Below are 10,753 nucleotides of genomic sequence, written 5' to 3' on the forward strand. Positions count from 1 at the left end.
AACGTCCAGATTATGCGACCAGACACACGTCGATAGAATTCCATAATGACAATGCTCAGTCTCTTGCTGCTGTTCGAACTAAAGCTGGTTGAAAAATAGCGGATGAAAAATGTGGGTTCACTTACCTTATAGTCAAGATTTTGCCCCTCCCGACTACCATTTGTTTCGGTCGACGCAGAACGCTTTGAGTGGAATACGTTTTACTTCAGATCCGCTTTACAAAAATTGGTTGGATTCATTTTTGGTTTCAAAAGATGAGCGCTTCTTTCGCGACGGTATCCGTAAATTGCCAAAAAGATGGGAAAAAGCTAGCGATGGCTCTTGAGATCACAATAATTAAAAAGATGTCATATGTATTTTGTTTTTTGTTTGTTTGTTTGTTTATTGTCCAGTAGCGTAAGATGTAAGATGAAAAATGTTTTTTTATATATATTTTTATTTCTTTTCCAGCAACTACATAATTATCATTTTTCTCTATACTTTCTCCAATGCTTATATTGTCTTTGTTCGCATCTTCATTCAGTCTTTATTGTACATTCTATTTTATTCCATCCTGTTAAATCTCTTCATGCATTGTTTTCTTCATCCTAAATGTACAGCAGATGTTTAGATCAGAAACTTATTATAATTAAAGTCGAGGGCATTGTTTATGACATTTAAAAATTTTCACCGAAATAGTTATGGAATTCAATTAAAAACTCTAGTTTACGAATAGCTGTGATGCCATACACCCAATTATTATCTGCAAATCTACAATCTAAATCTACATATATATAATCACATGAAACTATATGGGCTAGAATACTTCCCAAGTGCCAATTCGAGCAGCGAAAATTGACATGCGGGATAAAGCGACTGACAGACCACCTTGTTCTTCCCTTTCCTGTGCGCCTCATCGTAGATTCTGTTGTCGCTGTGTTCGAATGAAAGAACCTTTGACTTGGGGAAGCTGAACAACGTTCGAAGCATCTCTGCAATCATGTTGGATCCCTTCTTGCCGAAATATTGTGAACTTTCACACAGTGCCCGCAAAATGCATTCCCGCCCATTGTAACCCATGCTGGAACGAACATCACGAAAGTTATGAACCAATTAAAAATGACGGTTTTTCATCAAACTTACTCAGTCATTGCCACTTCCAGTTTGTGGTACAAGTCCCGACGATATCTCCTCTGCGCCAACGGTTTCGGTTCCTGCATCTCTTGCTGAAAACTAATCGTCTGATTGGGTAAATTGTATGCTATACCCCAGTTCACCGCCCAACTGAACATGTTATAGTTTGGATTTCCGATAACTCCAACCGTCATGCAAACAGCAACCTTTTGAGGCAATATCATTCAATATCATTTATGCTTTTTTTGGCGAACACTTCAAAAGCTATAACTTACTGAAAAACTCGAACCTTCGGGGAAAACTATAAATCTTTTTTTCCTAGACAGCACTTTTGACGAATCAGTTTGAGGAACTTCCACATCCGTCTGATTCGAAACCAAAGTATCGTTTCCAAGCAACTCCCACGACTGGCATCGAGTTATCAAAATAAACCACAAAACGATGAAATGAATAACCTTCTTCTGAAATAAGTCATCGCTGTTTGGCAAAATTATACTTCAAATTTCATTAGACGAATAAATTACAATTCGGTCCATGTTGAACGCAAACAATCCACTTCAATTTCACCAATTCTATCTTTGCTCCATCACCGTAGCTTTCGTCGATATTTAATTGAACGAGTTGAGTGCTATCTTACCACCTCAGAATTCAGGTGCATAGTATCGACTGAGTGAGTACCTTTTGTAATTCCAAAGCAGCAGAAAAATAGGGAACGAGTAAAATGAACGAAGAGGAGAATAAAAAAAAGCATCCGAAAGTGTGAAATAGTGAGGATTAATTCACTTGAAAGTTTTTCGGGAGGCATCCGCGCGCTGTGCTTCAGAGAAATCAATGTTTTAATAGGGTGACCATTGACATTTTTGTGCATCATAACAAAATGATGGTAATTTGATTCGAAACGAACAACACTTTCACAAAAGAAACACATTATATTGATTCTGTTAATTGAAGTAATACTTGAAATACTTTACTGAAACTAGCAAATTGTGAATAACAAAAGTTAAGAAATCATAATTACATTTTAACTCGCTAATGTATGCATGCACAGTTCTGTCAGTACATTGAATTGTCACAAATGTCGATTACCGAAACGTATCCTTGAAGCGTCGTCGCCATTATCATATTTCATACATCCAAATTATCCTGTAATACATGTCCGGGTAGAGTGTTTTTGGAAAACATATAAAGACGAACCTGTTAATTATATTTTGACCAGAGCTGCATTTTTTCATCAATGTCAATGACAACTGACGAGCCACGTTAGTCGCTTCTTACTGACAAAAATCTTGGTCAAATGATGACTGACGGAGTACGATGCAACACTATGCATGTTACTGAGCTTCGTCAAAACGTTTTGACCGACCAAGTAGGCGGCAAAATTGTCAGCAACGAATTGATGATTGTCGCAGATTGCATTTTATCTTCATCAAGCAAAGGTTCGATTTTCGTTCCGTTTGTTGTTTCTTGTATTTATTGAAATAAATACTATGTCGAACACGCAATGACGAGTGAGCGATAGCAAATCATTTAGGCAACGGAATATATAATTGACCAAAGCTTGGAAAATATCTACATGCTGAAATAATGAAGAAATTTATCGCTTCGTTGAAATTTCTGCCCGAAATCCTGCCAAATTGACGTATTTGAAAGTCCGTTTAGTTTTAGTCCTCGAAGTTTTAGCATTTTATATGAGAATGGTTGTCAGATTGCCCAACGTAAACAAATGCACCCTGGTAAACGTGTAAAATTCCATTACATCAAGTGACATGGTATTTCCCGTCTTGACGATCATAGGGCACTGACTTGCAACATGCTATGTTCGTCAACACACTCTGACAAATTATTTATCATTGAAGAGTGAGGAATTTGTTTTGTCGGTTTATATTTTGTTGCACGTTGTTTGGTGGTAATGTTGCAATGGTCGTCATAGTACCCCAAATATATGCAGTGACAATGACAAATTGCAGCTCTGATTTTGAAACAAGGTAAGTGAAAGCTGTGAAAACTTTTCCAACTCAGATCGCAAAAAATAGATAAGGTAGTTCTGTTATGTTTACTTAGTAATTTAATTTCAAAGTATCAAATACTTTTCAGTGAACCTTCATGGAAATATAGATAGCAACGCAACGCCCCCTGTATCAATTAGAACATAATCCAAGGTGTTAACGAGAAAAATCAGCATTCGAGATGGTTTTTGCCTTCTTCTGTCCAACCTTTACCCTGCTTTGCTTTCTGTTCGTATATGGGTAACAAGCAACAGACTGAGAGATATTCGAATAGTGTTGATTCAAGATATGTATAACCACGTTCCGTCGTGACCCCAATACGAATGTCAACGTTATTCTGCCGCGCCGAAGGTGATAATTATTAACACTCGTTCTCCCCCAGGAAAGAGAACTATTCCGGGCAGCATGGATGCTGTTTTGTTGATTTATGAGCAGGTATTTTACGGAAAGTGGAATTATAGGTTGATTCAATTAACACATTAGTGACGGGTATAAGAGTACTCGTTATATTTATACATTGAGTCCAAAATTTCGTCATAGAAATTCGAGCTTCAATTATTTTTTATAAGGAGAATATCATGCCATTTCGTCATAGGAGTAGGCAGTAGGAATTTATTTGAATTTCCATGAAAAAAACAAAATTAAAAAAAATTCTTTAAAACGTATCTTTTTTAAATTCTAAAATGTATAAACGAGGGCAGTCCGATAAATACTTAGCCTACAAAAAAAAACAAACATTTTGGAAAAGTAGCGATTTATTTCTCAACATAGTCTCCTTTTACCTCGATACACTTGATCCAGCCTCTGTGACGGCGATGCCCTTCTCATTCGACTTAAATTTCTGCCCGGCGAGTGACTTTTTCAAGTTTGGAAACAAAAAAAAGTCGCACGGGGCCAAATCTGGAGAATACGGTGGATGTGGCAGCAGTTCGTAGTGCAATTCGACCAATGTGGCCGTGGCGACGGCGGAATTTCCATTTTTTCCATTTTTTCCATTTTTCTAAAATCCGCGGACACGTTCGCTTTCACACACGGCCAAAACAAAACTACGAGTCCGATTCGGCTGATATTTTGGCAGTAGCCGTTTACGAGAAAGTACTATACTATTAGTAATCTCTCTTGCGATACTGGCACCATCGGGCGATGAGCCTAAGTACTTATCGGACCACCCTCGTATATACAGCCATGCCATGTCAAACCGATATAGTTGTTCCCAGATTTTCGTCACAAGTAGTAATTTTATTCTTTATTTACTAAACCGATTTAGATGATCGACATATCAAATTGAAGCCAATGAGCTAGTCTTTTGTTAAAAAATATTGAACTTGTAAAAAATGGAATTTATTTTCGTAATTATTGATTGTAGTCTTTTTTTATTGTTTTCGTGGCGTTGGACTAGAGGGCGCTGTATTTCTCTAAAAAAAATTTCTTGAAAGCTGAGGATTTTTGCATAACATATCTCGATATCAGTCATGCTATTTGTTTAGTTTTTGAGATATGAGTTATCAAAGTTCATCGGTGGTCTTAAAAATCATTTTTCCCTTTTTATCCAAAAACAACTTCTTGCAAAATTCATAATTGGGGTCGGGGAAGGTTCTTATGATAGTTCGAGACCCCTCCCCCTCTCTAAGAAGGCGTTGCCATTCAAATGAAACACAAATTTCTGCATAGCTCGAGAGATAGTCAAGCAAATAGAGCCAAATTTGGCATGTGGAGGTTTTAGAGTGCAGTGATGATTCTGTGGTAATAAGATACTCCTCCCCGTCTCTCAGGTAGGGGGAGGGGGGGGGGCTGGTTGGTGTCATACAAATGAAACATAAATTTCTGCATAACTCGAGAACTAATCAAGCAAGTGGAGCCAAATTTGGGATGTGAGGATTTTTGGGTACGAGAAATGTTTCCATGATGGTATAACACCCCTCTCTCCTCTGGAATAGAGAGAGGGTCCCATAAAAACAATACACATATTTCAACAAAACATGACAATTGAAAATTTTTGGCAAGCGTTGTTAGTCCATTTTCATGTTTTTGCTAAAGAAATTGATCTTCGTTAGAAAGTGTAAATGAATTTTATTGTGATAAAAAGCACTGCTATATCGTCTTCTCTCTAAATAAATAAAAATGGATCACCGAACGAGAAAGGAATTGTTCGATTCAGGAATGACTTTATTCTGTCACATTTTCTGTATCAAACATTTATTCCATGTAACGGAGAAACATGTTATTCGCAAGTGGTTGAAATATCTTGCACGAGAATTGTGTATGAAAATAATCTGACAGTTATAGGAATTTTATAGTAAAAGGTAATTTAAAAGGATAGATTAAAAGATCAATCAATGAACAGACCCATGAACGTGCGCTTAGTAAGAAAACGTAGATGTGATAACGAAAAATAAATTTTGGGCGGGACGAAGTTTGCTGGGTCAGCTAGTGTTATATAAAAAATCCTCAGCTTTCAAGAAAAAATATAAAAAAATATAGTCCAAAGCCATGAAAACAATAAAAAAAAGAAAGACTACAATCAATAATTACGAAAATAAAATCAATTTTTTTTGCATGTTCAATATTTTTCAATAAAAGCTCATTGGCTTCAATTTGTTATGTCTATCATCTAAATCGGTTCAGTGGTTCAAAAGTAATTAATTTAAAAAAAAAGTATTTTTTGGGAAAAAGGGGAAACCAATATTTTTTGGACCACCCTCAAATAGAAATGGGCACCTCAAACCATTTGTTTATGCTCAGCGCTGGCACCCACACATATGAAAATCATGCAGTGTAAGGTAGATACAAATACCAATACACTAGAATATGAATTGACACATTTTTTGTTGACAATCACACAAGCAGCAAGATCATGGTCTTATAGAAATTGGACAGTGTAAACATTTTTTGACGTAGAACTACGTCTTTCATTAAGGGTGCCAAATAAGAAAACTGGTCACGTTTTTATGAAATAAAGTTAACGTTAATAACAATTTTTGCCGCGAACGAATTTTGGCGATTTACATACCAAACGAATCGAAAATTTCCCAAAATTTGTTTGATTTGCTATACATTACAACCCCATGGTGTGTAAATGGTTAAAATTCATGAAAACTATAAAAGTTTCCATTGTCCCATACATTTGTTCTGTCCATTTGTATGCTTTCCCGAACAGAGATGTCAATAACGAGCAACTTATGGACGAGCAACGAAGGGGAAATCGTCTCTGGAACAAAGGAAAAGAAGAAGAACGGAGGGGAATATTTGTCTAGAGTATAAACAGTGGATCTCGCTGAGGCAAACTTTCATTCTTCGTGAGAATACCGACTGAAGAACATCGTTGCTGGTCGAGCCGGACGGCGAGGAGTAATACGAGGCCAAGGGCCTTTTTGAATGTTAGAGACGAATGAACTAGTTTTGGATTGAGCTGTGGACGCGATCAAATTACTGATGTCTCTAGAATTGCAATAATTGCATCAAACTGACGCCATTGCATTAAGGTTCTGAACTGCACAATTGTGTGGGGAATCATCAAGCTAGGCTATCGTCAGCTCACCAAGAAAATAAATGTTCTGGAATTTTGTCTGTGAATTGGTTTCGCTCGACGGTAGCAAAACTCTCTCCACAAAGGATGACAGCTAAGCTGGTCTAGACCGGCAATATTAACAGAACGGGCTTCTGTTGAGAAGAGCGCAAAACGGAGATAAGCGTGTGCATATTTAATTGCTTCAAGCCATCGATATCTGACGCTATGCATTCAATGCATTGAACTGACGCTATGGTGATTCGGGAATACCAAGTTATTCAATAAGTTATAATAAGTTATTGATTTATTTGGGTTCGCGTGCCAGTTGCAAAACTCCCTTCAACTAGGATTGCATTTGCGCTAATCTTGATCATAATGAAGCAGTGCTACTCTTTTAGAGGTTGTTGAGATTAACAGAAAGAGTTTATTTCGTTTATTTAGTCACCAAGAAAGTAAATGTCGTTCTGGAATTTTGTATGTGATTTGGTTTCGCTTGTCAGTAGCAAAACTTTCTGCACTAAGGATTAAAATTTTGTAGCATTAATATTCGCAGTTGTAAACAAATTGAATTAAACTACAGCGTAGATGTACGTCAACAATGCGGTCGTGTCTTGGACACAACTTCCTATAATTTTTTCCAACAAAAATATCTACGAAATGTTGGTAAATAATCGAAAAAAAAATTTAAAACAAATTTCATTGAAGTAATTTTAGTAAATTAAAAATCATTTTTCTCAAAAACATGTTTTTTTTATAAATTCTGAAAATTCATTCATTCATGCTAAATTCTGATAATTATATGAATAGTCCATACAATTACCAACAAATTACCCATACATCGGAATGAGGGCAATATTACTGGCACTTTACTCAGGTTACTTGTTTGTGAAAACCTATTTTTCTGTAAAAGTGCCTATCTTACTGTGTATAACACGGTCATCGTCAGTTTAGCGATTAAGTGGGCTGGGCACTCGACACATTTTCTGCCATCTTATCAGCAGGCGGTCACCGCTCGGGTTCGGGCGGGCTGCGATTATACTGCGGACGCTAATGAGCACACATTTTGGCGATCCTGCCAGGAGCGAGAATTAAACGGGATAATCGGAAACTGCCTTGAATCGAAATATTTTGAGACGTGATCTTTCAGGGCTTGCGCGTGGGAATTAAGTGATACTATAGTTGCATGTTTCCGAAATGGATTTGGTGTGACTCGCACCGTGTGTGAAATATTCCAAGCAGAATTTAGAAAATATATATATATTTTTTTTTCATTAAAGTTGGTATGTGTGCAAAGGGGCAGTAGAAACTTTTGGGGGTACCCGCGTAAAATACGGAAAAAATTGGAAAATCCGCGTAAAACAAAACGCGTAAAAAACCTGGGTGTACTTTATTTCCTGTAAAGTCTCATCAATCAATATCGTTGACTTTTTTTTAGGAAATTGAGAATTGTTTTTTTCAATGGAAACTGACTGTCATTTGCCACTTCGTTGAAACTGTCCCAAAAAGTGCCATGAGCTTCGCGTGGAAGTTTCAATTCAATTTCGTTTCTTTTGCTTTGTTTAATTTGATTTGCGATGAAGTAAGTGTTCCCTCTGTGTCCCTGAAGACAGTTCCAAGTTTTTTTTCTTGAATGAAAATAATGGATTGATGTTTTTTGCTTTTTTTTTAATTTGTAGTACTTACTCTTACTCGACTAGTATTAAAAATATTAGAAAAAAAACTGTTCAATATTCCTTGCAGAAAACTTGATACTTTATTAAGGAATATTCATTCATCCGGTTCGAAGCTTACCGGATATACAGTATCCGTTATCCGGCCAAAATACTACACGTTTCATCACTTATAAGAACTATCTTTCAGAAATATTGGTCCTTATTATGTAAATCGAACTGATCGGTCAATTCGATCCCTATAACTATCACACCGACCAAATTTTCATATTTTGTAAATCAATAGAATTTTATCGAATCGAGTTCTTTCTCGAACGTCATGTGTTGCGAATTGCATATTTTATAATGTTGCTGAAATGTTTCCCAAAGCAAAATATCAGGAATGTAACAAGCAAACCAAACAGCTCGACAGCTTTCACCCGACTATATCTCCAACAGCAAAAAAGGCCCAATATTGTGCTATTCATGACTTTATTTCTTGAAAGAAAACTGCACAATTAATTCACATTAATCATCATAGTTTTAAAATAAAAATAGTAATACTTCATTCACCCTTTGCGGTCGGAAATATTTTTACATGGAAACGCAGTGACGTATAACTTTGTAAGGTTACATGCAGAATATTTATAACTTGTGAGCTTATGAAAGATGAACAAGATTTATTCATTTTTATGTAAACTTCAGATAAGTATTTACTGAACAATGTGTTTTAATGTGTTGTTTTCATATAAAACATATATGCTATATTTCGTATGATATCTTTCGAAACAGTCCTCAAAATCCAGTTCAGGTGTTCGCATTTGTCACAAAAATAATTAGTTTGGCGTCTTCCATCTTTATCTTTCTGTTTGAAAATACAGAACAAAGCTCTCTTCCGCAATACATGGAGTATTCCATTAAGGAAGTATTCTAGTTTAGAAGTTTGAAAAAAATCCAAAAATTTTACCTTCATATTTCTGTAGTCTAAGAATATACCCTAGAAAGGACATATCGAAAATTCTATTATTTACAGAGTTAGAGCCATTTTTGTGATGCGATATCTAATCTGATACGGCCATAACAATGAACTTCAAATGCGTTTTTCTCAAACCTAGTTTTTTTCAAACTGGCGTACACGATATCTCAAGTTCTACTGAACCGATTCATGTCGAATTTATATGGATACAATATGCAGAAATTTCTCTATCGCATAAACCTCTAAAGAATTATGTTTTTCAAATTTTACTATTTTTAAAAAATCGGAAAACGTTAGAAAAAATTTTTTAAATCGCATTTTGTTTTTCAAATGGCCGTCATTTTGTAAAAAAGAGATATTATTAACTTGTCCGAGGTTCATGCGATAGCGGCATCATCACTGATTCAGAATCTGCTCGATTATTTTGTTTCAGATAACCAGAATGACTGGAATCGTGTACGCCATGGTACAATTTTTTTTGAACCCTCTCACTTCATCAGCTCTTAACTATTCTAGTTATGAATATTTTTTCTTCGTTCAATTTTTGTTTTATTGTTAAAAAATAGATGAACAATTTATGATTTATGATCAGTCAATGTAGTTCGTCAGGACGTCGAATATGAACAGCTGTTGCAGCCTTTGTCGTCGTACAGACAGGAATTCAAGACTAATCAGGCGGCAACGATCTTGATAATCGGGAAGGTTTAGGGGATCGTTCCAAGGCAGGTTACGAAGTGCGAAGCATTTAAAAATTTTATGAATGCGTTCGATGCGGATTATCTGGTACGTGTGGTAAGGTACCCAGACCGGAACAGCGTTTTCTATGATGCTATGCACTAATGCGCAAAAAAGCGATTTCAGTGCATACACGTCGGTTAGCTGAGTAGCGTTGCGGCGAATGAATGCAAGTACGGAATACGCTTTGGAAATACTAATGGAAACGTGCTCATGAAAACGAAGTTTAGAATCCATCATAACTCCCAAGTCGCGAATAGACTGTAGGCGTTCCAATGGAGTATTGTCGATCAGATATTGGTGTGAGACTGAAGATCGACTGCGGCTAAAGGTGATCATTTTGCACTTGGTTATGTTCACACTCATACCATTCTCTTTACACCAGCTCAGAACAACGTCGATGTCGATTTGCAATAAAAAGCAGTCTATTTGAGATGCGATGACTCGAAAGATTTTAAAGTCGTCAGCAAAAAGCAGCTTCTCGGAGGATATACGAAGGCATAAATCGTTGATGAACAGGATAAAAATCTAAAGTGGTTCAACAGGTCTGTCATAGAAAAGAAACACAAATTTCCACATAACTCGAGATCAAGCAAATGGAAACAAATTATGCATATGGAGGTTTTAGGGTACAATAAATGTTTCTATGATAGTATGACACCCCTCCCTCCTCTGGAATAGAGAGGGGATCCCATAAAAATATTACACATATTTCAACCAAAAATATTCCAACCAAACATGACAATTGAAAATTTTGGGAAAACTC

At 36.3% G+C, this 10,753-nt stretch overlaps 1 protein-coding gene across 2 annotated transcripts; it reads right to left on the minus strand.

Annotated features, from left to right (window-relative positions):
• Positions 1-453: 453 nt before the first annotated feature.
• On the minus strand, positions 454-1,773 carry LOC129779089 (uncharacterized). Of its 2 annotated transcripts, none has more exons than XM_055786356.1 (4): positions 1,638-1,773; positions 1,389-1,574; positions 1,123-1,319; positions 454-1,060 (listed from the first exon to the last, which is right to left on the minus strand). In XM_055786356.1, exons 1-4 carry the CDS (start codon positions 1,647-1,649, stop codon positions 778-780), a joined length of 678 nt encoding a protein of 225 aa, XP_055642331.1. In that variant the 5' UTR covers positions 1,650-1,773; the 3' UTR covers positions 454-777. The 2 variants fall into 2 exon arrangements, with proteins under 2 accessions (XP_055642331.1, XP_055642332.1); XM_055786357.1 differs by having other exon boundaries at positions 1,389-1,571; positions 1,638-1,766.
• Positions 1,774-10,753: the final 8,980 nt, after the last annotated feature.

This window comes from Toxorhynchites rutilus, chromosome 3, assembly GCF_029784135.1.
Source record: "Toxorhynchites rutilus septentrionalis strain SRP chromosome 3, ASM2978413v1, whole genome shotgun sequence".
Taxonomy (NCBI): Eukaryota; Metazoa; Arthropoda; class Insecta; order Diptera; family Culicidae; genus Toxorhynchites; species Toxorhynchites rutilus.